Source organism: Camelina sativa, chromosome 9, assembly GCF_030686135.1.
Source record: "Camelina sativa cultivar CO46 ecotype springtype chromosome 9, ASM3068613v1".
In the NCBI taxonomy this organism is placed as follows: domain Eukaryota; kingdom Viridiplantae; phylum Streptophyta; class Magnoliopsida; order Brassicales; family Brassicaceae; genus Camelina; species Camelina sativa.
Genome location: NC_141888.1, coordinates 39212639 through 39238074, shown reverse-complemented (window position 1 = coordinate 39238074; position 25436 = coordinate 39212639). Strand labels below are relative to the sequence as shown.

The 25436-nt window shown below is 37.5% G+C and overlaps 7 protein-coding genes and 1 pseudogene across 13 annotated transcripts; 4 read left to right on the top strand and 4 right to left on the bottom strand.

Moving 5' to 3' along the window:
- The first annotated feature begins 391 nt into the window (after window positions 1-391).
- Window positions 392-6782, top strand: LOC104713883 (protein arginine N-methyltransferase 1.5-like; annotated as a pseudogene). The gene is made up of 22 exons (XR_015565984.1): window positions 392-623; window positions 732-849; window positions 953-1061; window positions 1181-1270; window positions 1390-1434; window positions 1561-1640; window positions 1721-1796; window positions 1891-1977; window positions 2094-2154; window positions 2259-2386; window positions 2481-2534; window positions 2717-2785; window positions 2878-2931; window positions 3020-3094; window positions 3193-3285; window positions 3368-3471; window positions 3560-3608; window positions 3692-3782; window positions 3904-4008; window positions 4106-4193; window positions 4287-4380; window positions 4472-6782. The product of XR_015565984.1 is annotated as a protein arginine N-methyltransferase 1.5-like (transcript).
- On the top strand, window positions 5059-6782 carry LOC104713885 (UDP-glycosyltransferase 84A1). Its single transcript, XM_010431108.3, is given in 2 exon segments — window positions 5059-6582; window positions 6584-6782. Coding segments are annotated over 2 exon segments (1452 nt in total). The 5' UTR covers window positions 5059-5169; the 3' UTR covers window positions 6623-6782.
- Window positions 6783-6899: 117 nt separating this feature from the next.
- On the top strand, window positions 6900-10421 carry LOC104713882 (uncharacterized protein At2g24330). Of its 2 annotated transcripts, none has more exons than XM_087464766.1 (5): window positions 6900-8097; window positions 8254-8396; window positions 8501-8610; window positions 9367-9793; window positions 9922-10421. In XM_087464766.1, exons 3-5 carry the CDS (start codon window positions 8545-8547, stop codon window positions 10185-10187), a joined length of 759 nt encoding a protein of 252 aa, XP_087320892.1. In that variant the 5' UTR covers window positions 6900-8097; window positions 8254-8396; window positions 8501-8544; the 3' UTR covers window positions 10188-10421. The 2 variants fall into 2 exon arrangements, with proteins under 2 accessions (XP_087320892.1, XP_087320891.1); XM_087464765.1 differs by having other exon boundaries at window positions 7549-8097; window positions 8254-8399; window positions 8502-8610.
- Window positions 10422-11976: 1555 nt separating this feature from the next.
- LOC104713881 (uncharacterized) lies at window positions 11977-14796 on the top strand. Its single transcript, XM_010431106.2, has 5 exons — window positions 11977-12460; window positions 12556-12592; window positions 12676-12912; window positions 12987-13034; window positions 13118-14796. The coding sequence occupies exons 1-5, from the start codon at window positions 12162-12164 to the stop codon at window positions 13376-13378; spliced, it is 882 nt and encodes a 293-aa protein (XP_010429408.1). The 5' UTR covers window positions 11977-12161; the 3' UTR covers window positions 13379-14796.
- LOC104713880 (uncharacterized) lies at window positions 13539-14510 on the bottom strand. Its single transcript, XM_010431105.3, has one exon. The coding sequence runs from the start codon at window positions 14508-14510 to the stop codon at window positions 13626-13628; it is 885 nt and encodes a 294-aa protein (XP_010429407.1). The 3' UTR covers window positions 13539-13625.
- Window positions 14797-14832: 36 nt separating the features above from the next.
- LOC104713879 (calmodulin-binding protein 60 E) lies at window positions 14833-18294 on the bottom strand. Of its 4 annotated transcripts, none has more exons than XM_087464762.1 (9): window positions 17985-18294; window positions 17692-17814; window positions 17471-17561; window positions 17156-17231; window positions 16988-17046; window positions 16399-16895; window positions 16139-16299; window positions 15838-16041; window positions 14833-15759 (listed from the first exon to the last, which is right to left on the bottom strand). In XM_087464762.1, the coding sequence occupies exons 3-9, from the start codon at window positions 17554-17556 to the stop codon at window positions 15043-15045; spliced, it is 1800 nt and encodes a 599-aa protein (XP_087320888.1). In that variant the 5' UTR covers window positions 17557-17561; window positions 17692-17814; window positions 17985-18294; the 3' UTR covers window positions 14833-15042. The 4 variants fall into 4 exon arrangements, with proteins under 4 accessions (XP_087320888.1, XP_087320887.1, XP_087320889.1 ...); XM_087464761.1 differs by having other exon boundaries at window positions 17471-17595; window positions 17692-17848; window positions 17985-18293; XM_087464763.1 differs by having other exon boundaries at window positions 14833-15766; window positions 17471-17595; window positions 17692-18293.
- A 91-nt stretch (window positions 18295-18385) lies between these two features.
- On the bottom strand, window positions 18386-19712 carry LOC104713878 (uncharacterized). The gene is made up of 3 exons (XM_010431097.3): window positions 19450-19712; window positions 19179-19202; window positions 18386-18955 (listed from the first exon to the last, which is right to left on the bottom strand). Exons 1-3 carry the CDS (start codon window positions 19646-19648, stop codon window positions 18654-18656), a joined length of 525 nt encoding a protein of 174 aa, XP_010429399.2. The 5' UTR covers window positions 19649-19712; the 3' UTR covers window positions 18386-18653.
- Window positions 19713-19968: 256 nt separating this feature from the next.
- Window positions 19969-23764, bottom strand: LOC104713877 (uncharacterized). 2 transcript variants are annotated; one of them, XM_010431096.3, is made up of 10 exons: window positions 22073-23764; window positions 21792-21972; window positions 21562-21695; window positions 21378-21490; window positions 21170-21293; window positions 20928-21083; window positions 20679-20831; window positions 20514-20593; window positions 20379-20428; window positions 19969-20285 (listed from the first exon to the last, which is right to left on the bottom strand). In XM_010431096.3, exons 1-10 carry the CDS (start codon window positions 22433-22435, stop codon window positions 20152-20154), a joined length of 1488 nt encoding a protein of 495 aa, XP_010429398.1. In that variant the 5' UTR covers window positions 22436-23764; the 3' UTR covers window positions 19969-20151. The 2 variants fall into 2 exon arrangements, with proteins under 2 accessions (XP_010429398.1, XP_087320890.1); XM_087464764.1 differs by lacking the exons at window positions 19969-20285; window positions 20379-20428 and having other exon boundaries at window positions 20510-20593; window positions 22073-23741.
- Window positions 23765-25436: the final 1672 nt, after the last annotated feature.

Here is a 25436-nt window from a genome sequence, read left to right as displayed (position 1 = left end):
TTCTTGTTGATAAAAAACACCATATAAAATATAAAACTATAATGTTGTTTTCAAAATTACAGTAGACACATGAAAACATAGTTTTTAGATTATTTTTTATGATTTACCTTAAAATTTAGAACATAAGATACAGTAAAATGTCACAAACTTTCCCAATCTAAGTGTTTAATAACAGAAAAAAAAAAACTGTTGTGTACTTTGTAATCTAAAAATAATCAAATTAGGCATAAAGTAATCGAATGGCTGATTTTTACTGAGCTTTAAGTTAATTGTTACGGTCGATTCAGTTCGGTTACGTCTGTCCAATTTGATTAAACCGGTTCACCGTAGACCAAATACCAGAAGATCCGGCCCAACTATGAAAAATCTAACTGCAAAATTAAAAACCCTGCAAAAACCATTGATTACCTTTAGACTCGTCGTTGATCAAACACAACAAAAGCATTCAATTTTCCGATTTGCTCCCAACTGTTGAGAAAAATATGCCGTTAGGTCAGAGAGAAGGATGGGAGAAGAGCAATTCCAGGTTCTGCGGCGTTGAAACTGATTTCTCCGACGATGTTCCTTCTCTTCTCGCTTTCAATACTGACACTGGCCGTTTCGATTTCGTGCTCGCTCCTTTGGTTTGTACTTGTATCTTCTCTTTGAAATCTTTTCTTCAGTCGCGATTTCTTGTATTCTCCGTTGATCAATGGCGTTTTCTTTCTTCTTTCTTTCGTTATCGTGTATAGATGAATCCTTCCTATAGGCCTAGTTTTGTCGATGGAATCAGTTCGGATACTCATGTTCTTCCATTCGCTGGCTCTGATTTGGTTTTGTCACTTTCACGATGGAGATCTCGTGTAACTGGTATGAGTCTTTCGTTTTCTTGTGTTGTTCTTTCTTCGTAATTTGCGTTGTGAGTAAGAACAGTTGAGGATCGAATCTGTGGTTATTGATTTCATCTATTTAGGTAAATTTAGTTCGTGGATTGATTTGATTCGGAATATGAGATCGTACGGATGGATTCAGAAACTGCACTGAAGCAAGAAATTGACTGGGCTAATCATCTCTCTTTACAGGTGTGTGTTTATGATTTGGCTCTGATGGGGTTTAGATGGTTAGTCGAGTGAAAAAAAACTGGGTCTTGTTAATGGCTTTTTTTTTTTTTTGGGGGTTTTTTTTTGTGATAATGTTGCAGTCATGCCTTCTTCCTACTCCTAAAGGCACTTCATTCGCCAGTTATGCTAAATGTGTGAACCAGATCTTACAGGGCTTGTCTGATATGGAGGTACCCTTCCTTCTTTTTGATGTCTGTCAAGCTTTACAAGAACCTCTTCAATCAAAGGTCTAATGCTTTATTTTATTTTTTCCTCGTGATTCTTGCTTCAATCTGATTCTGCAATAAAGTTATGGCTTAGGATTCCGCTGATGGATTCTGATACAGAAGATCCGGTAAGATTACTTCTTTTGCCCTTTCAGATTTGTAGAGAGATTAAGCAAATGTGTTATACATGCTGCAATATAGACAGGTGGAATGTCCTTGATCTTATCACCTGATACACTATTCTATGTATGCAGAAAGATTCCTGGGAGCTATGGAATTCGTTTCGTCTTCTTTGTGACCATCACAGTAAACTGCATGTTGCTCTTGATGTTCAGTGAGTCCTGAGAAAACCCCTTGATTCAATGTTTTTTTTTTCTTTTCTATAGCAGACATAACAAATCTTCCTTGCTATAGAAGTAAGCTACCATCTGAAAATGCACTAGGGAGATGGTTTGGAGAATCGGTGAAAGCAGCCATACTAAGCACTGAAGTAATAGAAGACATAGCCATTTTTTTCCCGCATCATTAGGCTCTGAAGTAATCAATCATCTGATTCATAGAAATGCTTCTAATTCCATTGCCAGTGTTTCACACCAACAACTCAGCGTTATCCTTACTTGTTAAAGAGTCACCGAGAGCTAATAACAAGATTTTTTCATCATGACGTAAAGGTAATATTATATGCGGTGTAGAAAATAAATTGCTCTTTTGATTTCTCTTCAATGTCGAGAGTTATGAGAAACAGGTTTTCAGTTCACTACTTGTCCTTAAATTCATAATTATGCAGGTTATAATATCTGGAAAACCTGTGAGTAATCTACAAACGTATTCTGTTGATATCACTGAGGGTCAGTTTTTTCTATTCCTTGTGGGCACTGATGGTCAGCTATGATCCTTTGTGACTGTTTCCTGTAGTAAACCTGTGCATAAATTTTATCATTTCGGCTATCAGATATGCAGACTCACCCCCATAAGCCGTATTTGGACTGTCTTAGTACTTTGTTCTGCAATATGGAACCACTTTCTGAGCAAGAACGCAGAAGAATTATCAACAGGGATCGTTTGCACACACCCTTGCAGGTTAGCTCTTCTTCATGTGGTTTAACTTAATATTGGTAAACTAATCTCCTCTGTTTTTAAATATCATTTTTTCGCTCTATTTTTTTGTATGCAGCCACTGAAGGATAATTTAGAAGCCCAAATCTATGATATGATTGAGAGAGACTCTGTTAAGTAGTATGTTGCCTTTTGCTAGTTTTTAGTCCACAGACATCTTTAGTGTTAATTATGTTATCATGTCTCTTTTACGGAATTTCCCCTTTTTTTTTTTCTGCCGTGATCAACAGAAGGGACACAGTACCACTATTTATCAGTGTCTGTTTCTTATGTTATTAATCTTTGTTTTGCTAGTATGAAAGGGCAATTGCTAAAGCTTTAGTGGAAAGGGTCCCTAATGAGAAAGCATCTGAGTTAACTACTGTAAGTCACCTGTTATTTGTTTAGGTCTATCACTCACAAAGGGGCATTTCAGGGATGAAATACTCTGATAGTTTTTAAATTCTGGATTTTAGGTCCTGATGGTTGTGGGAGCAGGAAGAGGACCCCTTGTGAGAGCATCATTACAGGTGAGTACTGAGTACTGAGTACTGACGCTGAGCTGAGCATAATGAGAACCTGAAATTAATTTATACATTTTTGCGTTTCTTTTTTCAGGCAGCTGAAGAAACTGGTCGAAAGTTGAAAGTTTATGCTGTAGAAAAGAATCCTAATGCTGTTGTAGCACTCCGTGTGAGTTTTCAGAAACTGAGTCAATGCTTCTACTGTGGTTCATTTCTTTAACTACAAAAGTTTTAAATCATTCTTATGTCTGTGCTATCATTTGTCAGGATCTGGTTAAGAAGAGGGAATGGGAAAGTATTGTTACCATAATATCTTGCGACATGCGTTTTTGGAGAGCTCCTGAGAAAGCTGATATATTGGTCTGTAATTACAGGGTTTGGTGGCTATTTAAGTATATTCTATACATTCGAGTCATTATCATTTACAAACCTCTCTCTGTAGGTTAGTGAATTGCTGGGTTCTTTTGGAGATAATGAACTCTCTCCTGAGTGCCTTGATGGAGCCCAAAGGTTTCTGAAGCCTGATGGGATTTCGATACCATTCTCGTATGTATACTCCCAGAAGAATCCCCTATTTCTACTAAGATATGTCAGAGAGGATTTACATTAGATATTCTGTTATGTTTCCTTTCAGGTATACAAGTTTCATACAGCCAATTACAAGTTCAAGACTTTACAATATCGTAAAGATTCTTCTGATTTGTGCTTTTAATTGCACTGCTATAAACTTCATATCAGCTTACGTTGTTTGTCATCTACATCTCAGGTTAAGGCTTGTAACCATCTTTCCTACTTTGCAACTGTTTATTCTGTTAACCTGCACAGTGTAGCTAGACTTGCTCCTTCTCAACCTGTGAGTCTCTCGTTTTTCTTGTGTTAGCTAAAAGTGTTGTCATGAGCAAACATAGTTGTAATAGTCAATCATTACATATTGCTTGTGTTTGGGGTGCTCAGGAATATTGTTATTGTTGTTAATAGGCTTCACATTTACGCATCCAGACTTCTCACGAAAGCCCAACAACAAACGGTACAAAAAGCTGCGTTTTGATCTACCAAGTGACACAGGTTCTGCTTTAGTTCATGGTATGATTTCCTCTTGTGATATCATCTCTCTTTCTCTCTCTCTGTCTAACAAAAAAAACAAATCTGATATGTGCGGTCATTTAACTTGTGTGATTAGGATTTGCTGGGTATTTTGAAGCTGTCCTCTATGATGATGTGCATCTTAGCATCGAGCCTACAACAGCAACACCAAACCTGCTTGGCTGGTAATATTCTCAACGCAGAACCACTTTGCTCTGGTGGAAATTCAAACTTTTAAAGACACTTGACTACGATTTTTCATGTTTGTTATATTGCAGGTCTCCAGTCTTTTTCCCGTTGATGAAGCCTGTTGAAGTTCACCCTAAGTCTCCAGTAGAAGCACATTTCTGGAGATGTAGCGATTCCACGAAGGTAAAGAGTCTAAAAAACAAAACTTAAGTCAACGTAACAATAACATTTACAAATCACATATGTGTGTTGTATACATTTTGGTGGTGGACAGGTTTGGTACGAATGGGCCGTATCTTTGCCTACACTCTCACCGATTCATAACCCAAACGGAAGTTCATACTGGATGGGCCTTTAGGATTCTTATAGAACGAACATAAAGAAGAACACAAAAGATTACGAGTACATAGAGAAGAACTTGTTGTTCATATAATATAGGGTAATATAGAGAAAATAGTGGTAGTATAGTACGATATATTGATCGAACTTAGGGATTCTTTTAGAGCAGAAAGAAGACAGAAGAGTATGTAGAATCAAACCAAAGACTAGAGTACTTTTTGTTCATACAAATGCATAGCTTCCATGGAGTGTATGATACGATACAACCTTGATTTTTGAAAACGTGTTATATATTTTTGTTCTCACACTACCACTAACGTGCTCTTAGAAAGCTAGATGAGAGTGTGGTAGGTTTGATGGACGGGCAGATGAAGACCTACGTGTCTAGCTGTTATATTAGTTAAACTACGTTATTGGCTGTCCTTGATTCAATTACTATGTGGGAATTATTTTGTTAGTCTATTTCAATTCAAAACTGTCCCACCACATACGAGAGTGGTAAGTAAGATATGTGGTGGAGAGAGTGGGTGAGTTGGTGAAGTGAATAAGTTGGAATAAATTTGTTGATGCTTATATAAAATCAACAAGATTCTTTGCATGTCTTCTTAAAACAATTGTTATCATAGTTGAAAGATGGATATAGAATCTTCTTCTTCACCTTCAAATCCAATTCACGTAATGCTCGTGGCATATGTAGGACAAGGCGGCATCAATCCTCTTCTTCGTCTTGGCAAGCTAATCGCTTCAAAGGGACCACTCGTTACTTTCGCCATTCCAGAGTATCAGTTGAGTAAAATGAGACAAGCCAACAAGATCGTCGACGGGGAGCTTAAACCGGTTGGTTCTGGTTCAATACGATTTGAGTCTTTCGACAAAGAATGGACAGAAGACGATGTCCAAAGAGGTAGTATCCCTTTATACATTTCACATCTCGAGAATATCGGAAAACGTGACCTGTCTGAACTCGTGAAAAGATACAAGAAAAAAAACGAGCCCGTCTCATGTCTAATCAATCATCCCTTCATTCCATGGGTTTGTGATGTGGCGGAAGAGTTCAACATTCCTTGTGCACTTCTCTGGGTCCAGTCTTGCGTTTGCTTCTCTGCTTACTACCATTACCAAAATGGCTCTGTTTCTTTCCCAACAGAGAAAGAGCCTCGGATTGATGTTAAGCTCCCATATGTTCCTCTCTTGAAACACGACGAAATCCCTAACTTTCTCCATCCTTCTTCTCAATTTGCCGCATTGCGACAAGCGATTCTTGGACAGTTCAAGAATCTGAGGAAGCCCTTCTGTGTTCTAATTAATTCTTTTGATGCTCTCGAACAAGAAGTGCTGGACCACATGTCTACTTTATGTCCAATCAAAGCTATTGGACCACTTTCTATATTCGCTAAGGCGGTGAACTCTGTTGTAAGTGCTGACATGTGCAAACCATCAGATCAATGCCTTGACTGGTTAGACTCAAGACCAAAATCATCTGTTGTCTACATTTCTTTCGGGACGGTTGCATACTTCACGCAAGAACAAATGGAAGAGATCGCTCAAGGAGTTTTGAAATCGGGTTTATCCTTCTTGTGGGTGATTAGACCTCCACAAGAAATACTAAAGCTCAAGACTAATGTATTGCCTCAAGGACTACTAGAGGCGACTAGTAGAGGTAAAGGAATGATTGTGGAATGGTGTCCACAAGAGCAAGTCTTGGCTCATCCTTCAGTAATGTGCTTCGTCACTCATTGTGGATGGAATTCGACAATGGAAGCTTTGTCTTTTGGAGTTCCGGTGGTTTGTTTACCGTTATGGGGAGATCAAGTCACCAACGCAGTTTATCTCATTGATGTTTTCAAGATAGGAGTTAGGCTTGGGCGTGGAGCGATGGAGGATAGAGTTGTGCTGAGGGAGGAAGTGACAGAGAAGCTTTTGGAAGCGACAGTTGGGGAGAAAGCGGAGGAGTTGAGGAAGAATGCTTTGAAATGGAAGGCGAAGGCAGAAGCCGCAGTGGCTCCTGGAGGATCATCAGATAAGACTTTATGCGAGTTCATGGAGAAAGTTAGGTGTGGGAGTTTCAAAGGTTAAAGTGACTTAATTCGTAAGAAAAGTCCAACATGTATGCATACCTTATTAATTTTTGAAAACGTGTTGTTGGGTCTGCAAGAGAGAATGCGCGTGAGATAATAATAATTGAGAGACATACATGTACTACCATTTATTAATTTTAGGAATGGAAGGAAAGTGGATTGATACAACGAAACACGTATTGATTCATTTAGTTGAAGGAAACAAACACATAAACACGTATTGATCTTTTGTTGACGCTAGTCTAATTGGTAAATTAAAAGGATTGGACAAATGAAAAAAAAGTTGGAAAATATGGTTTAACTAATTTGTCTTGCCACTGTTTCAACTTCCACCACAGCGTGATTATTGGAGATGATATTTCTTTTTTTGAGAGAATTATTTGATTAATCTGATGTTTTTTTTTTTTTTTTTGTTAACCGTTGAAGGCACAACTGGTCAGTTCATTAGCCAAATTCTTATATTCGTAGGAAGCGGTACTTGATCCTCTAGTGTGATGGTGCCTTCGGCGTTATATTTTTAACTGATGTTTTTTTCTTTTAACTGTATACTCTTTGCTCTATATTCCCCCTTCAACGACCGACGTATTTTGAGCAGTAAACAATTACCCAGCCAAATTTTATTAGCTATTTAATATAAAAATAATAATAGGAATTGCTCAGATTTGTACTTAAAAAGAGTTATTAAGGATATTTAATTCAGAGAAAAAAAAACTTGCATATCTATCTTAAAACTGTTAATATTGTTTCTGTATTATTCACACACAGAAGATTAAATTGAATATATAAATTTATATAGTTGTACATTTATACCTTTCCTTAATAATTCTTATTTTAAAAATATTTCTTTTTAATTATTAACTCAAAATAATTCTTAAATATCAACAGAGTCGCTCGCTTTAAAGTTTAAACCCCTCCCTAATCAAAAATTAACCCAAAGGTTTTAAAGTTAAATAAGTTTTGTTCCTCGTTAAGGCAAATTTCCTCGAAGGGGCGCAAGAAAACTTGAGCAGAGAGGCGAAGCATCATCCTCCTCACATTGTGACCTCCTCTTCACGATATTCGAAGAAGTCTCTCCTTCTCCAACGTATCCTCTCAGATCAGAGAGAAGGATTGGGCAAAGAATTCGATTCTCTAATTCTTAAGTTTATTAAGAAGGATTCTGTGTAGTTTGATTTCCAGAAGCTGTACACTGTAAACTCTGGATATGGCGGTGGGAGAGAAGGAGCAAATAGGAGCGGCGGTGGTTGAGAACGGCGGCGAGAAAACTGATTCCGCCGTTGTAAACTCCGGCGAGAAGAAGAAGAAGAAAGGTTGGTTCTCGCGTATTTGGAATGGGATTTTTAGGGTTAGAGCCGACGATTTCGAGAAGAGACTTAAGAACATCTCAAAGGAAGAAGTCACTGTTCGGAATAGAATGAAGCGTAGATCGATTACTAGGAGGAACTTCATTAGAAACCTCATCGCTTTCTCTGTCATCTTTGAGGTTTAGTCTCTCTTCTTCTCTTCTTCTTTTTGTGAACAAAGTTTTTGCCTTTCTGTTGCTTGCTTATGGTAATGGATGAAGTTGATGTTTTAGTGATGTGTGTAGTGGAAACAGTTCATGAATAGTTTCACTTTTTTTTTTTCCTGTGCATAACAGATAATTGCAGTGGCTTATGCAATCATAACTACAAGGAATGAGGATATGGATTGGAAACTGAGGAGTTTCAGGATCTTTCCTATGTTTGTTTTACCTGCTCTTGCTTCTCTTGCTTATTCGTCATTTGTTGGCTTCTGGAGGATGTGAGTCTTTTTTATATGGCTCATTTTCATGTGTTATGTTGGCATTTGTTGTATTAGGATTGATGTCTTGATACAATTTCTTTGTGTTAAATGATTTGGTTTAGGTGACCGCAGAGATCAACATACCTTGGAAAAGCTTCAAGCAGAGATGCTTGGGAAGATCAATGAGTTAAAAGAGAGGACAAATTATTATATTACTCAGCAACTTATTCAGGTAAAGATACAAGTCTGTTAATGATAATTTTTTGTGCGACTGAGGTTAGTATATCGATCTGCGCTTGTTTTGAGTGAGGCTAGGACCCATGTCATGTTTCTGGTACTCCTGATTATTTTCATTGTCATGTGTCGATGTGTCCTGCCGTTGTTTGTTGCTTGTATACTTAACCAAATTCTGATCACTTTATCCTATAACTTAGTTGTGGGATTAGATCGCTTTTTCATTCCCTACTTTATATTTCAAGTTATCCTTACACTTTGTGCATTATGAGATGGCCTTAAATTTAAACTTAGCAAAGAACATGGTATTAGTAATTTGGATTGGTATTTCTTTAGGATAGTAGAGCCGTTAGACAAGGGTTATCCTTGTTGGGAGTCTCTCTTTTTTACTCGTTTTCATGTTGTGCTAGCTTTGTCACTCTCAAATTAGTGGCTGTATGTGTTAGGCAAAGTTTGTTAATTGTACTTTTGGGTATAGGGTGGTTAGGAATCTTAATTTAAGTGTTACAGTTGAAATTCATCGTTTCATCTGTGTCGCAAGTTGAGTTAATTGAAAATGATACAAATGAATAACTGACAGGAAGACCTGCACTTGTGAGTTCTGGTATTACTTATTCTACTGGTAGCGTAGAATTGCAATATGTTCAGGAAGTTGACAAGTTAATGAATTTCTGATATATCTCAATATATGCTACTGTGGTTGTATCACTACTGCGACTAGAACTTGTTTTAATATGAGCTATTTTGTATCCAGAGGTATGACCCTGACCCAGCTGCAAAGGCAGCTGCTGCAACTGTTTTGGCATCCAAGTTGGGTGCTGAGTCAGGCTTGAAAGTATTTGTAGGAGATGAATCCCAACTTGACCCCACCTCAGGCAAAAGCAGTGACGTGGATGTCAAACACCCACAAGGGCTCAAGAACCGAAAACAACAAAATAAAAGACACAACACTGCTGGGACAACTCCGACACATCATTCTGATAATGAGTCTAACCATTCGGGGACAAGCGAAAAAATCACCGGCACAGAGCAAAACCAACAGATGGTGTTTGAGCATTATAATCCTCAGGGATATGCTGCTCATGATGGTAGCTGGATCTCACGCATTGCAGCTCTCCTTGTAGGTGAAGATCCAACTCAGTCATATGCACTCATCTGTGGAAACTGCCGTATGCATAACGGTGAGTGAGCCATTATCTGTCTCTTTTGTCTTCTAATACACCAAACTATCACGTACTGTCTATACACAAGATGCAATATTGTTACTAATTTAATTGTACAATCTCTCTCTTTCACTCTCATTATGCAGGACTCGCCCGGAAAGAGGACTTCCAGTACATTACTTACTACTGTCCTCATTGTCGAGCTCTGAACAAGCCGAAACATTCAGAAGAACATTCACTTAAAGCTCCTGCTGATGCACTACCTATACTTTCTCCTAAGCCAGTGGAAAATGAAGTGATCAATAGCAGTAGCTCGACTAGTGAACGCGGAAACAGTCCAGTCCCTTTATTAAACACTCCAGATATTGTGAACGTTGTCCCCGAAACAGCTGAGAGCGAGACACCAAACTGACCTGAGAAAGTACCTGTGAGGTAGAAGAAAATGTGCTACAAAGAGAAAGCGAGGGAGAGAGAGAGATGGAGTGAGGAAATGTTGATGTTGATATGCTAAAATCTGTAGATGCTTGCAATTTTGATTGTGGAATGAAGTCTGAACACAGAGAAAATGAATAGTTTTTATTTGTCTTTTACCATTTGAGACAAGGTAAACTGTTGAGTAAATTAGAATGATGCACTTTGTTATAAATTTCAAATAGTCAGAAACTATTAAATTAATAAAAATTGTGCATAAAATCTAAGAATATGTACAAACAGAAAAACTTAAAACATTCTATATATTGGACTGAGAGAGTATTAATTAGTAACCTACCCAAGGAATGAAATAAGTAATTCACATATTGAAAAGAAAAAGTAAATAATTTAAAATTTAACCAAAGCAAATTAAATTATTCATATGTTCAAAAAAATAAAATAATAATAATAATAATAACACAGATGTGAAAGAAAAAAATCATTTAGTAGAATTTGTTGGAAAAAAATAGAAAAATTATTCTCTAAAATAGGTCTTATTGACACTTTTTCTTTATTTTATTAGCATTTTTGAACACTATTATAAAACTAGCATGTCAAATAAAATTAATTTCTTCATCAACTCAAACAACAAAACTACATCAATTGATCAATATCATGTTGAAGTTTAGATACATTTAAAGAGTATAAGGAAAATTTTAATGAAATACAATATAAATGATATATCACACCCTAACATCAATCTAGAGTATACTTCCAATTATATTTCTTATATTTGTTGCGCTAGTAAATTTAGTTATTTTCCCAAGTATCTTTATTGTTTTGAGTTATTATCATCATCTTGTAACAAAATTGGTTCATTGTTTGTTAAAAAAGCTTTGATTGTCCTAGGCCAACAATTTAGTTAATTCTACAAAACAGTAGGTATCATAAACTTTATAATACATATATTATAACAATATTTTGGTTTACAAAAAAAGATTTTTAAAAAAAATTTTGTTGAACATTCGCTTACATTAATTTCAAATTTCATAACATTTTGTACTTTTTTCTAGGTTGTCAATCTTCCCAGGCATTCTTCAGGTTTAAAAACAAGATACATTGCCTTTATATGCTTGCAAAACTTACTTAAGAGTTATGAAAAGTGTTTTCTTATTTTTTGAGTTAAACATTATCTATTTAGCAACACTAACTTTTGTTGCAAAAAAAATACCCTTTTAGGCAGTATTGTCTTCATCTGAATATCAACCAATGTATAAGAAATGATCTATCACGGTCAAATTTTAATTTTTTTTTTTTTGAATAAAAAGTCAAGTTTTAATTTCCTTATACATATGTATTCATATTCATTATTATCAAATTTACCTGAATTAATTTATTATTTCGTATATGCATGGATGTATGCAGATACAAGTATCATATGTACAAGTGAGTTTGAAACTAAAGTTTACAATTTAGAGACATGTTCAAAATTTTCATAAATATGTGAATATGAACAAAAATCTTTTTGCTAAATTTAAAAACGAAAAAAAGATTGTGCAGCTAACTTTGCTAAAAGGGAAAACTATAAAACTGAGCTAATGAAATATATATATTTTTTCTCATGATCTCATCACAATAATAATGCCCAATGCAAAAGAATCAGACCCAAAAAAAAAAATGCATATAAAGTTTGTTAATATGACGATCTCAGCGTCTTTCTCCCGCCAAATATTCTCCTCCATCCATATAAAGATGCATATAAAGTTCCATTTTATCTCCTTCCCCTCTCTCTCTCCTTAAACATAAACCCACCAAAACCAAAAAATTTACTCTTTTTTTTTTCTTCTTTTTCTTTTCTTAGATTCAAAGAGAGAGGGAGGGAGAGATTTTGGGGTTTAGTCTTTTCTTGTTTTCTCCTCCTTTCTCATAGAAAGTGTTAATCTTTTTTCTATAACAAAATTTTTTACTAATTGATATGGGTAATGTGACATCAAACATGGCGGCTAAATTAGCTTTCTTCCCACCACTACCTACATACGACGTGAGCAAAGACGAGGAGACCGGAAAGCTTATGTTCAAAGGTATTACGCCGGAGAAAAGCATGGATGTTCATCAGCTCACCACCAAATCCGGCAACAAAGTCATTGCCACGTTTTGGAAACACCCTTTTGCAAGATTCACTCTTCTTTATTCCCATGGCATTGCCGCGGATCTAGGCCAAATGGTCGATCTCTTCATCGAGCTTCGAGCTCATCTGCGCATCAACATTATGAGGTTTATATATATTACAAAACCCCAAAAAAACACTTTTTGTTTTCGTTGATGAACGAATCTGAACCTGAACCATCTTCATATGTTATTCGAAACAGCTATGATTATTCAGGTTATGGAGTTTCAACAGGCAGGGTAAGAGAGATATTTTCATTCATTCAAGATGTCAAACATTTGTCATGAATCGCCTCTTTGCTTAATCTTTGATTGTTCTTTAGCCAACTGAGCTCAATACGTACCACGATATCGAGGCTGTGTACAATTGCTTGAGGAGCGAGTACGAAATCAAACAAGAGGAATTGATTCTGTATGGTCAATCCGTTGGAAGCGGACCATCGTTGCATTTAGCAACTCGGTTAAAGAGACTAAGAGGGATTGTTCTTCATAGCGCGATTCTCTCCGGACTTAGAGTTTTGTATCCTGTAAAAGTGACATTCTGGTTCGATATTTACAAAGTAAGCCTGATCTCTCTTGTCTCTCTGGTTACTAATTATTTAGGTCAGTCTCTCAAAACTCTGGAATTTTGCAGAACATTGACAAGATACGCCATGTGACATGCCCTGTTCTTGTCATGCATGTAAGTTTACATGATCACTTTTTCTACCCTAAGGAGAGAGTGCGAAAGAGAGATCATTAAACTTGGTTTTATGAAACTGCCAGGGAGCAAAAGATGATATTGTGAACATTTCACACGGGAAGCGATTGTATGAACTCGCAAAGGACAAGTATGATCCATTGTGGGTTAAAGGAGGAGGGCATTGCAACTTGGAAACATACCCTGAGTACATCAAGCACATGCGAAAGTTCATGAACGCAATGGAGAAACTCGCTCTCAACAATCCACCAAGCAAAGAACAAAACGATGAGCCAAGCATTAAGGAAACTAAGCAAAATCGGTGCTTGAGATTCAAGAAAAGGTAGAAGCTGGATTTTGAAGGTAGAAGACAACCACAATATAGATGATTCCTTCCTTTGCAATTTGCAACAACACACACAGTCAATTTCCTCAGGACAATGCAATCACAGACAAGATATCATCTTTGTAGGATTTAGCCTTGTAAGAGAAACAAATATCTGGAAATTTCCAAATATAAATACTTAATCATTTACTTGTAGTTGAAGCAACAGTACAAAAAAAGCAAATAAGACTTACTAAATCAGTAACCATTTAGGGGAATTTCAAACCAAAACTTTTGAGAATGTCAACACAGCTGACAATTTCATCTCTTTCATCAAGCTTCTCTCCACTGTTACGAAGAAGGGCTTCGATAATTTCTCTGAAAGGTATAACTTCACCAGAGTCTTCCGTTTCAGAGACCTTGATCCCTTCAATTGCAGATGCAGAACCGAGATTAACAACTCTCTCAGGAGGAGACTTGAGAGCTCCATTATTAGCCACAAAAGCAAAAAGACGATTCGTATCCAAAACCTTAACTTCTCCCGACGGTGAAGCAGAAACAGGCGTCGTCTCAGCCGTAGAAGACGAAGATTTCGAATTCGACTCCGAAACCCTAACTTTTTCCGACGGTGGAGCAGAGACATGCGTCGTCTCAGCCGTAGAGGACGGTGATTTCAAATTCGTCTCCAAAACCCTAACTTTTCCCGACGGTGAAGCAGAAACAGGGGTCGTCGCGGCCGTAGAAGACGGAGACTTCGAATTCGACTGCGAAACCCTAAAATTTTCCGACGGTGGAGAAGAGAGAAGCGTCGTCTCGGCATTAGAATACGGAGATTTAAAATTCGAACCTTTATGAGATTTCATCTCAGAAACCCTAACTCCAGGTTCCGAATCAGCGGCAGAGGAGGGAGAAGCGTTCTCAGGAGGAGTACGAAAGACGTCATCTTTGATGGAATCGAGGCTGGTCGGAGAAGAGAACGAGAGAACCGGAGTTTTAACAACCGCCGGCGAACTCTTGTTACTGAGGACCTCGGTGTTGTCAGAATTCGTCGGAGTTGCTTCGTGGCCGGCGAAAGGACAGTTCTTGAGGTAAGATTGCTGGGAAGAAGTGATGCTTCCGAGTTCGCTCGAGTCGCTTCCAACATTTTCCGCCATTTTTGATGAGTGTGAGTGAGTGAGTGAGTGACTCTTCCACTGTTTGTGTCAAGTTCGGTTTAGTCAAATTCTAATCCCGGTTTGGTTAGCTACCGGTCTTTCTTGGGTTGTCAAATTAGTTAATGATTTGTACCTCGAGCCTTTTAATGTGTCCAATCCTGTCGATTCATCAAGTGTTGGGTGAAGAAGTAATATGAATATGATGTGAGTGAAGTTATATATATCCACCGGTTTAACTTTGGTATTCAATTGTTATTTTTGGTTAATGATTTAGTCAGTGTTTCGCTTATTTGGTTATTCCATCCAATATGAAAATGCTAAATAAAAATCAACATGAAATATGAAAAAACACAATAAAGCATTACATGTAATACAAAGCAAAGTCCATTTCTCTCTACCCTTTAGATTGTTCATCCAAAAGATGAACTTTTGTGTTCATAGAATCTGTCTTGAAGCTTAGATAACGAAAAATTAGCTAAAAGAAAAGAAAAAAAGAAAAAACTCAAGAGGCTCTGTTTCTTCTTTTATTTTGTCAGTCGATCTCCACAATCTGAGGCCTCCTCTCTGCAGCTTTCTTGCGTATGAAGATACCCCATCTCAAAGCAGCTTTAAGCTTAAGCCATCCCACAACAGCTTTCCCCGAGCCTCTATTACGTTCTCTTCTGTACGTGTTATCGATCTGAGCTTGGTACGGGATGCTATCACCATAACAAGACTCATCGGTCTGACCAAACCCGCCATGTGTTCCCACAGTGTTCACACCGATCCCAAAGGTCTTCAACAGTCTCTGCATATCGTCAGTCTCAAGCATCTCTGAGCTCCTTAGTCTGATTTCTTCGCTGAAAATGTCTTCAAGACCTTGTCCTGCAGCTCTTGGTCGACACCAATCTTCTCCATTGTATGAGCTTGAGTCATTGGAACTTTCCACTGACCTGTTGTAGTCCTGTACGTTGCAAGGGAATGAGGGTAATAATTGGCTGCATTGTTGCTGCACAAACTGAGGATAATCTATTTGTTGAGGGACCAGTGGATAGGTAATAGCATTCGGATGACATTGCACAGTTTGCCTATTATTCTGGTTATGCAGCTGTTGATGATTCGGAGCTGTTTGTGCTGAGACCATTTTTGGTTCCGGTAAGCTTTTTAGTTCCTTCTCGGCGACTGGTAAGCAATTCAATAGCTTACCGTCGTATTCAATAGCTTTATGCCAGTTCTCATAAGCCATCTTCACCAAAATGTCTGCTGAAATCTGTGAGCTAACACCAATGATCAGCTTAATAACCTAGAAACAGTTTTCAAATCTTTACAGAAATATGTCTGTCTTTACCTTTTGGTCATGGTTAAGAGACTCCAGAGACAGGAACTGTCCATTTGCAATAAGGCCTCGGAATTCGTAGATATGATTGAAGACAACGCCTGTAGCGTGAGTCTGGTCTGTGTAAAACACATAGAGCTTTCCACCCAACACGCATGTCTTTGCGTGTTCAACCGTATTCTCCCACATTCTATTTGACATTCCACTCCCAAGCAACTACAGTATCAGAGGAAAAAGAAACAAGAATATTTAACAAGTATACATCTTTGGTCAAGTTGGTGGCTTATTCACATTAACAGTTAAATATGCTTACATTTCTCAGCTTTTGTGGATCCTTAACAAGGAGTCGAAGGAAGTCTTCGACTGTCACGATATTAGCTTTCAATAGCTTCTTGTGTAACACTCCATCTTTCGCGATTCTATCAAGTCTCCAGACTTCATCATGTACAGCCGGTGGATAATGCTTCTTGTATACTGCAAAACGTTGTTAAAGAAAATGAAAATTTTCAGATGACAGAACCAAGGCAGTAGTAAGAACTCTCTACTTGTAACACAATAAAAGGTAAAACTCACGTTCTCCTCTATGATCTTTGACAGCAAATGGTTCTGTTTTGGCTTCACGAATGAGATAGCTATCACCATACCCTGGGGCCGGCTTAACACCAAGCCTAAACTTTCTACTCCTTATCCAACTCGAGTTGTCGGTAAAAGTAAGTTCCCCTAAACTTCCCACACCTTCCTTAAGCAGCACCTGTGTGTCACCGGTTAAGATTGGGCGTTTCCCTTCTCGCTCTTTCACTTCAAAGCTCTCAAAGTGCTCTCTCGTCCAGTCTTCATCATCTTCATCGTTGAAGTCTCCCTCTAACACTACAACATTCAGCTTTGAAGCTGACTCTTCTCCTGTTTGGACTACATTTCCTGTGTTTGCATCTATAAGAACCACATGAATTGCCGAGCCTCGCTCTCCCTCGACTTTCCCACCTGTGAATAAGTGAGGAGGCATTCGTGTCCTGAAGTGAAGTTGCAGGTTTCTTCCATCACGGTCTTGGATCCTCTTTGGTTCAGGTGACCTGGAGAATTTATGTTGGTTTAGCCAGAAACTCAAACATTAAAGTGACCACTGAACCATTTCAAGGGGAAAAGGTATAACTGGAGACAATACCTCGATGTTAACTTTGTATTTCCCAACCTTGATAAGGCTCGTTCCACCTCTTCACTAACCTGTTTGTTTGCCCACACCATACCAAGTTTACAACTCCACAAGCATCTCACAATTTACTCTAAAGGCAATAATAGACATGTCTAGAAAGAGAGTAGAATAAAAACTTACAATTTTGCGAAACAATGGCTCTAAAGACGAGCAAAGCCTCTGCAAACTATCTACCTTGACAGCTTCCACAATAACACTGTAAATTTGTTTTTTTCCATATGACTTATGAGAAAATCAACAAAGTAGCAAGCGAAACAAGAGGTTTGGAAACGTAACAACAAAATTTTGAGACCTTACAAAAGAACATCTCACAACAGAGGATAAATCACAACTCAGAAAGAGTAAAGAACTCGAAAATGAAGCAGGTTCGTCTTTAATAGTTGTGATGTTTAACCATTGAACTGGAAAATGACAGAAAACTCTTAAGGAAGTTACCTTGCCAAAGCAGGCACTTTCTGTCTCTTTGATTCTGGCAACTTGTCTGTATCCTCTTGACTGCATTCGTATCCTCGCTTGTTCATGGAACCTTCCATTTAAGAAAAAAAAAGAATTTGCGATCTCTGTGTTCACAGATATAGAAAAACTATTCCAAAGTTAGAAAAAAACAGCAGAAGTCCACGAAGGAAGCTTCAGAGAAGAACACAAAAGAAACATACCCACATAAATAAGTTGAATATTGAACAAATAGCCTCAAGGTATAGATAGACTTTGGACAACCCACATGGGTCTAGACGGTTTGCAGAAGTCACTGAACCGAGATCTGTTCTTTAATGGTAGATCTAAAGCGTTGATAAAAAAAAAACTTAAAGGAATCTGTCCATGTGAGCATTAGAATAATGCAAGGAGAAAATTATTAATGGCTGACACTAAAATAAACAAATCATATAAACTGAAAAAAGCAGCTGTTTTTGTGCATGAATGAATATTGAAAGTTGGTGCTGCGTAATACCTGGAGCGATCATATGCTGCATTATGTCAACCCTTTTTTGACTTGTCCAGTTTTGTCTCTTCCTCTGCTCTTGTCCCTCTTCACAGACTATTATGTTTCTTAAACATCTGAAAAGTCTTTGTTAGTCTTTACAAAGAAGAAACATAGATTACAAGTGACTCTTGACCCACTCATGCTTAGGCCATGCTTATATCACAGATTCACAGATATACATCCTACATTAGCTGCAGTACAAATCCTGTTAAAAATCAAATCAGTATTGCTGTCTCAATCAGATGCAAATCTCAACAAACACAAAACCCTTTAAAAAGATCATAATTATATAATATTTTGGTTTTGGCTAATGAGAAAATGATGGTTGGTTTTGCCAATTAACATGAACAATAAAATACAGAAGTCGGTGATTTCTCGTCCACTGTGACTGGACAAAAATATATCTGAAGAAAAGTCAATACAAGGCCAACCCTTTCTTTAGCTATATTCAGATCCAAGAGCAACACAAAAAAAAATGCTACATATATAAAGAACATGGGAGATAAAAACATTGCCTTGAGAATTAAGCGATTCCCATGTTCACATGAGCTGTATGCGGAAGAGAAAATCTAGTTTGCTTCCCATCGAGAAGCTCTTCAGGGTAGACTGAGAAGAAGTCACTAAACAGTGGATCACTTACTCACCTTCCCAACCTAATTGCCGAGCTCTCCGCTCCCACAACAAAGTGATCTTTCGCTCTTTGAGCAACAATTCTTGAGCTCTCTCCCTAGCTGATTCACAAATTTCCGTGGCAGCGTTGCACTTCTCAGCCTCCTTTTGGTACTGTGAAGCAACTCTTTTTGCTTCACCAAGTGTAACATGCATGTGACGACTATGCTCGTCTGCAACTACTTCTTGCAGCTTCAGCTCTTCCGAGAGAAGATCCACAAACTGCTTCTCCATCTCTTGTTTGAGCTCTGGATCATCGCTTCCACAACCTGATACACAACATAAGTCAATATTCAATTCCATGGACTAAAAAGAGGAGGAACATTACAAACAGACAAAAGAGAAATAGTTGCATTGGTTACTGATTCACCATATTCAAATAAGGCTCTTCATTGACAAATCATTAGAGAGACGTTCTCATTCATATTAAATCAGTAGAGACACAACTATACTAGAGAAACAGAAGAAACAAGCTTGGGATTGAAATCTAACCAGTAATAGAGAGGTTTGCAAGCCCTGCAAAAGAATACAACAAAAAGAATGAAACTTTATTAGTAAATGAGACTCTTATGGATTATAAAATGAAAGATCAAATGTAAAAGCCGTAGCTTGATTGAAAGATTCATCACAAATGGTTCTGAGCATGATCTAAGCATTATAGAAAGATTTCTAATAAGAACTAAAAGTCTCCTAATTTATGAACCAAATTGAAAACCCAGATATGCTAAATGGTCCAATCAGAATGAGAGAGGTAACACAGTACCTGGAGCAATCTCGAGGAGAGACAAAGGAGGAGGACAATCGCAGATCTCACAGGGAGGACAAATGGAGTTGTTGCTACGAGCAGATCCAACGAAACCCTTTTTTAATTTCCAGTAAAGAACAGGTCCACATACGATTAAAGCTGATACCACCGAGAATATCAGTAGACATCTCATGCAATTTCCAGACCTCCGTGCCATTGCTACGGTGATGAAGGCTCAGATCGTTTCACAGTCTTGGGCAATAGTAGCCACTAAGCCATAGTATGAAAAAAAAAAAAAAAAAAAAAAATCTCATGAAACGACGTCGTTACAGCTACTTGCTGCTAATTGCTATTGTACCCTTTTAATTCCATAATAATTCCAAGCTTAGCATTTATTGTATCTACGAGCCTACCCAATAACTTTCACTAATTACGAAATTGCCACAAAACTGTGAGTGTTTACGAAATTGTCTCACAGCTTTCTGTATTTACGAAATTGTCTCACAGCTTTCGGTATTTGTGAGATATCCTTACATGTTTCGACAAGAACGAAACTGCCTTACCATCTTTTCGTAACTACATGAAACTGTCCACATCTTTCAATGACACAAGTGTAACTTTTACTTTGTTATTACAAGCATAACAAAACACAGTACACAAATGTCTTTATTTGCTGATTTCGTGCCATAAACCTGTTCTTTGGCTTCACTCTTTTATTTACTAATTTTCTCCTCTCAAATCTCTGTAATACTCACTGATCCATTTCTCTATAATGGCAACCTCTTGTGTCCTCTGCTCTTTCAGCCACTCCGGGTCACCTTTTGTAGCAGCCCTGAGATCTGCATGGTGAGCTCCTGTTTCACACAAAACAATGTCAGGTTTCAATTTTTTCGCACAATATGTATATGGCTCGCTTCCCCAACATTCATAAACATAACAAAAGTTACCTTTCTTGGTCACTAGCGCGACGATGCTACTTGAAATGTTCTTCAGAACTCTGAAATTAGATGTTAAAACCGATCTGTTAAGATACCACATAAAAATAATGTTCTACACACATTGAAATGAGAAGTACTACTTACCCTCCACGGCTCCAAGGATCCTGCAATCCATTGGAGAATATGATGTTGCTTCCAAATCTCTTCAATACTGTCTCTATCCTCTGCAAAAGATGACCAAAGAGCTGATATTGAATCTTACTGCGAAAGAAACTGATCCAATGTGAGGGAAAGAAAAAAGAAACTGACCATTCCACCAAATTCGGTTGTGATCCAATGGGGTCGAGGCTTGACTCCGTATCTACTCTTGCACTGTTCTTCGAATGCCTCATAGTCATTGTCGTACGGAGGGAGCATGCTCTGGTTCGAGCAGCTCATTGGCATCACCATCTCTGTGCACGCCTGTTTCCATTCAAGAATCATATTATGCCATTTACAGTCTCATATAACATAAATCAGTTCTTGTTCGAGAGTCTGATATCCTATCTATGAGATTACCTGATATTGCCAACCATTGAGTCCATGATCATCAGTTTGTTGTTCCATCTCAAAGCATTTTTCTGATCCTGAATAGTTGTAGTATAAGCTTGCAGCAGCAAAGGCACGGTCAAGATTACTAGATCCTCGAGGGAACCCGTCGATGATCTTACACATCTGATGCAAAAGAAAACGAGTCCAAATTTTGGTTGGATAAAAAGAAAATCCTCAGATGGCACACTTTTGCGTAATGAATATCTCACCTCCTCCACGGGATAACCAGGCAGTGGCGCCATGAAATTAGCTGCAGTTGGATAATTAACCATGGCTGTATAAACAAATGCTCCACTTAACCAATTGCTGGCTGAATATCTAGATTGAAGGCCTCTACAATACAAGCAAAACAGATCCGGTTAAGCTTTTCTTTAAAGAGCTTACAGAAAAGAGATAAGCTTTAAAGCATTATTTTACTTGCAAGTTCGGAACTTTTTGCTGAGTTCTTGCAAGCCATTTTTCTTAGTTGAGACTGCATCTAGCTCTTCCCAGCTTCTCTTGATGACTTTGAAACAATTCATACTCGCATCCTGCTCGTTACAAAAGTCCGTTATAATGTCACTTTAATATGGAAAATTGCCGGAAACAGAGCTTACAATACCTTGAAATCCTGAGAAACGGCATCATAGAAGCTCGTCAATGGTACAATGTTATCAAAATGAAGTATTGGAGCGGAGGATGCCAATGCACCGATTGCTATGTGGGGATACTTGAGCCTGAACCATGCTGCAAGCACTGTCACAACACATGACACACAACAGAAGATAGCTTATGAGAAATGACGAGTAATAATGACGTACTATCCACTGAAAATGGTGGGTGTGAGCTTACTTCCACCATAAGAGCCACCAAAGACAACCACAGGAGATGCCTCGGACGATAGATTCTGCTTCAAGCTTCTTATCAGGATCGCAAAATCAGCCAACGCTTGCTGAGAGTTGAGGTAACCCAATGTCTCAGCCGACTTATGAGACTTCTTCCGAATTGGCGTTGATTCTCCATAGAACCGGTGCTACAACAATATGAAACAAACAGACAAAACATCATTATAAACATCTTGAGTCTCATTCTACAAACTAGAGATAAGATTACATGGTTTCTGAAACTCATACTTCAATGAAAACAAGAAGAGCCCGGAACTTGGGAGCAATATCGGACATGAAACCAGTGTTTGAAGCAAACCAGTCGATGTCTCCTTCATTTCCAGTGTAGACGAAGATGGGGCCACCTTTGCGCCAGAAACGGCTGTTGATGAGGTACTTCTGGTGGAAGACTTTGTAGCTCTCAGGTGTGAAACTGAAGTGGTCAAGATTCTGAGGGAAGTAACGAGTCTCAAAAGGTAACTCTGGCTTTGACTTGGAGGCTTTCTTCTTTTGTCTTAGAGAAGAAAGATGGTGGAAACCTCCTGGTGAGTAAGTTGCTTCTGCAACAACAGAGAAGAACAGTAACACAAGACACAGCAAACAAGTAGACATTTTCTCTCTCTCTCTCTTTCTCTCTCAAAATAATAGCAACTCAAATACACGCAACGAGGCAGAAGAAGGAGTGGGTTTTGGTCTTATGCTAACAAAATTGGTTTTGCATTCGTCAAACTTTTGTTTTCCCAAGTAAACTCTTTTGGAGCTTGTGAAGTGAAAACGTGAGTTGCATCAGAAAAAGGTTTTGTCCTTTTTCAGAACTTGTGATGATTCTGCCTCTCCATCTCTGTCAACTCTCAAGCATGATGCTGACACAAAAAAAAAAGTAACAATCAATCGAACTAACACACAAGTGGCCGTATGGTCCAAACAACGCCAAGCTCCATCTCCAAGAAAACAAACTTAGTTTAAAATCCAGTTGGTTTCTTCTCCCAAAACAAAAAAAGTTCCAACTGAGGATACCAATGAGATAGAAAAAGAAGCAACTTCTTATCTTAGAATGGTTTCCAATAAGAGTTCTCAAATTAATAAAGATCAGTGCCAATAATTGCAGCCAACAGAACCTACAAAGACAAAACTGATTTATTTGGAATAATCCCACCACAAAAGTCACAATCTTGATCAAAAACAAGATCACAACTCCACATCAGTTTGTTGTTTGTCACAAACTTAGAGAAAGCTGAATTGAGAACCACAAAGGCACAAACTTTATTCCCAAAGTTGACATCTTTCATAATTGTTTCTTATTCTTTAAATATTTTAGGCCCACAATTAACTTTTTCCAAACAAACCACTGAGATGTATTCTACTGAGGGTAATAGTTAAGAGTTACAAAGTTTCAACATGTACAAAGCCTAGTGCTTTTCTCAGATTCTGGTGCTGCTTTGAGATCTATCTAATTCATTACTTAAACTATGATTCTCCTACCTATTATGCAATTGAACAAAAGTTTACAGTTTAAACAAATGAAACATTTCAGTTTTCTTGAGCTAATCAATTGTATGATGTGAAATGGCATCATCACAGATCTCTCTGTAGTGGTACCAATTTGTAGCCACGCCAAGAAACAAAGTGACCTCAGTGTCTGGTCAACTGACTTAGAATGGATCAATCATAATCATAGCCCCGAAGAAGAAGAAAACATAGAAGACCAAAACAGGGAAGTGGTTATATGAGGTTGTAAAAGCGCTCAAGAATCATCATTGCGCGAGTGTGGCTCGAACGATCAGGGTTTTTGTAATCATTGGCTCCGCTTCCACCGGAAAGGTGACGACGGCGAGACCGTTGGCACTTCCAGGAGCAAAGCCTCATACTTAAACTAATGAGTGGAACAGAGCCGATTCTGAGACTCTGCTCTGCAACCACAGAGCCACGAAAATTAGGGTTAAGTAACCCGTGACAAAACCGGGATAGACCTGAAATACCCTGAATTAGCTGTAACAAACCGGAATAAACCTGATTTATCTGAACTAACCGGATTTAACCTGAATAATTTGGATTAACGGTAATAAACCGTTATCAACCGCAATTAACCGGATTTACCTTTTCTCACGTATATCAGGGTATCTATCAGACTAAACGAAATGAATTCATCAATTCAATATTCAAAGATCATGAAAGCATGTATTGTGACATTTTGTTTTAGTTTAAAATGTATTGTCACTTATTTACTATTCTTTTTGTTAAAGGCTTTTCAATTTTACTATTATTGTGTTTTCAATTTTTTTTCTTTTCTTTATAAGACATCACTTTTTCTTTGATTGTGCTTATGTCGCAGAGGTTTGGTTTTAAACACTTAGTTTATAAGACAGCCAAGTGATATTACACTATCGTCTTTCTCGTGTATGGAATTTTTTTTCGAAAATCTAAGACAAATCTTACGAACATGCCATTTTTACTAAAATCTTACGGATTTGCTATTTTTAACACTTAAAATATCTATATTTATGATATTTTTTCTTCTAAAAATTGACTAAATTCAAACACATATTTAATTGTATTTTTGTAGCGGCAAATCCATAAGATTTTAGATAAAGTGACAAATTTTATAAATGTCACCACGCAAAAATGGTAAATTTCATCATTGATTTTGGTGTAAAAATTGATTTTTTATTATTAAAAGGATGGTTTACTGATTGATGTATAATTATTAGTATTTAGAATGGAGAAGCAAATTAACGTACAGGTTCATAGACAAATTTATACGACGAGGCCTGCCGATAGAGACGAGTGGATAAAGATAGTGCAAGCCCATGATTATTACTTCGTTTTTGTTGTATATACATGATAATGAACATGACATGTCAATGACTCATTCCGGCAAAAACAAGAAAGAAGAAAGCTTTTGTTTTTTCATTTCTTTTTTCCTAAAGAAAAAGGATGTATGAATGCATTTGTAGGGCTATGTTGTAACCTTCCTTGGTGTGAAACCAAGTTATAAATAAAACTTCAGATGACAAAAAAAAAAAAAAAAAAAAAGAATGCATTTGTAGGGATCCCTACTAGTTTCATAATTTTTTACCGTTAAATAAAAACTGCACCGGCCAAATAAATATGAGGATGAAGATTCATCTCTTAATGCAAATTTAATGAATTTTTGGTCTGCTTTGATGATTAGGTATATTTTTCAACTTAGTTTCATTTAACGAGTTATAGAAAAAATCGACACATTTCTTACGTCAATGCATCAAAGCTAGTCCACCTTACAATAGATTTTTATTTTTTTACGATAGTCACACAAAAATAAACTAAAGATTTCCAAGGCTATGGTTTGTTCGCAAGATTAAATAGAAGATTGATTGATTGATACCCATTTGGTGGGGATCTTGATGTTATGGTATGGTTTTTGTGGTCCTATATGAATTAATCACTTTGCAAGTTTCTTTATTTTTTTTTTTCGTCTTTTATCCGAATTCTTGTGGTTCCTCGATCTTCTTAACTACCAAGAATATTATGTGATGAGATTTACCATCCACTTTTCTTCCCATCTCTTCACCTACTCAATTACCTATGACGTAGCTTTTCGGTGAATTTCTATGTTATATAACCAATGAATATA

What these genes read in the sequence shown, in the direction of transcription:
- LOC104713879 (XM_087464761.1), bottom strand. Translation starts at nt 17,568, where the DNA reads ATGGAAGGTTCCATGAACAAGCGAGGATACGAATGCAGTCAAGAGGAT. An exon ending in AGCCATTGTTTCGCAAAATT is followed by an intron (nt 17,047 to 17,155) that starts GTAAGTTTTTAT and finishes GCAAACAAACAG; the next exon opens with GTTAGTGAAGAGGTGGAACG. An exon ending in CAAAGATCATAGAGGAGAAC is followed by an intron (nt 16,300 to 16,398) that starts GTGAGTTTTACC and finishes AACGTTTTGCAG; the next exon opens with TATACAAGAAGCATTATCCA.
- LOC104713880 (XM_010431105.3), bottom strand. Translation starts at nt 14,510, where the DNA reads ATGGCGGAAAATGTTGGAAGCGACTCGAGCGAACTCGGAAGCATCACT.
- LOC104713877 (XM_010431096.3), bottom strand. Translation starts at nt 22,435, where the DNA reads ATGTCTACTTGTTTGCTGTGTCTTGTGTTACTGTTCTTCTCTGTTGTT. An exon ending in TGGTGGCTCTTATGGTGGAA is followed by an intron (nt 21,696 to 21,791) that starts GTAAGCTCACAC and finishes GTGTTGTGACAG; the next exon opens with TGCTTGCAGCATGGTTCAGG. An exon ending in CAACCGAATTTGGTGGAATG is followed by an intron (nt 20,594 to 20,678) that starts GTCAGTTTCTTT and finishes CATCTTTTGCAG; the next exon opens with AGGATAGAGACAGTATTGAA.
- LOC104713878 (XM_010431097.3), bottom strand. Translation starts at nt 19,648, where the DNA reads ATGGCACGGAGGTCTGGAAATTGCATGAGATGTCTACTGATATTCTCG. An exon ending in TCTCCTCGAGATTGCTCCAG is followed by an intron (nt 19,203 to 19,449) that starts GTACTGTGTTAC and finishes ATTCTTTTGCAG; the next exon opens with GGCTTGCAAACCTCTCTATT. An exon ending in TGCAAACCTCTCTATTACTG is followed by an intron (nt 18,956 to 19,178) that starts GTTAGATTTCAA and finishes GTTGTGTATCAG; the next exon opens with GTTGTGGAAGCGATGATCCA.
- LOC104713882 (XM_087464765.1), top strand. Translation starts at nt 7,819, where the DNA reads ATGGCGGTGGGAGAGAAGGAGCAAATAGGAGCGGCGGTGGTTGAGAAC. An exon ending in CTTTCTCTGTCATCTTTGAG is followed by an intron (nt 8,098 to 8,253) that starts GTTTAGTCTCTC and finishes TGTGCATAACAG; the next exon opens with ATAATTGCAGTGGCTTATGC. An exon ending in GTTGGCTTCTGGAGGATGTG is followed by an intron (nt 8,400 to 8,501) that starts AGTCTTTTTTAT and finishes ATTTGGTTTAGG; the next exon opens with TGACCGCAGAGATCAACATA.
- LOC104713881 (XM_010431106.2), top strand. Translation starts at nt 12,162, where the DNA reads ATGGGTAATGTGACATCAAACATGGCGGCTAAATTAGCTTTCTTCCCA. An exon ending in ATGGAGTTTCAACAGGCAGG is followed by an intron (nt 12,593 to 12,675) that starts GTAAGAGAGATA and finishes ATTGTTCTTTAG; the next exon opens with CCAACTGAGCTCAATACGTA. An exon ending in TCTGGTTCGATATTTACAAA is followed by an intron (nt 12,913 to 12,986) that starts GTAAGCCTGATC and finishes GGAATTTTGCAG; the next exon opens with AACATTGACAAGATACGCCA.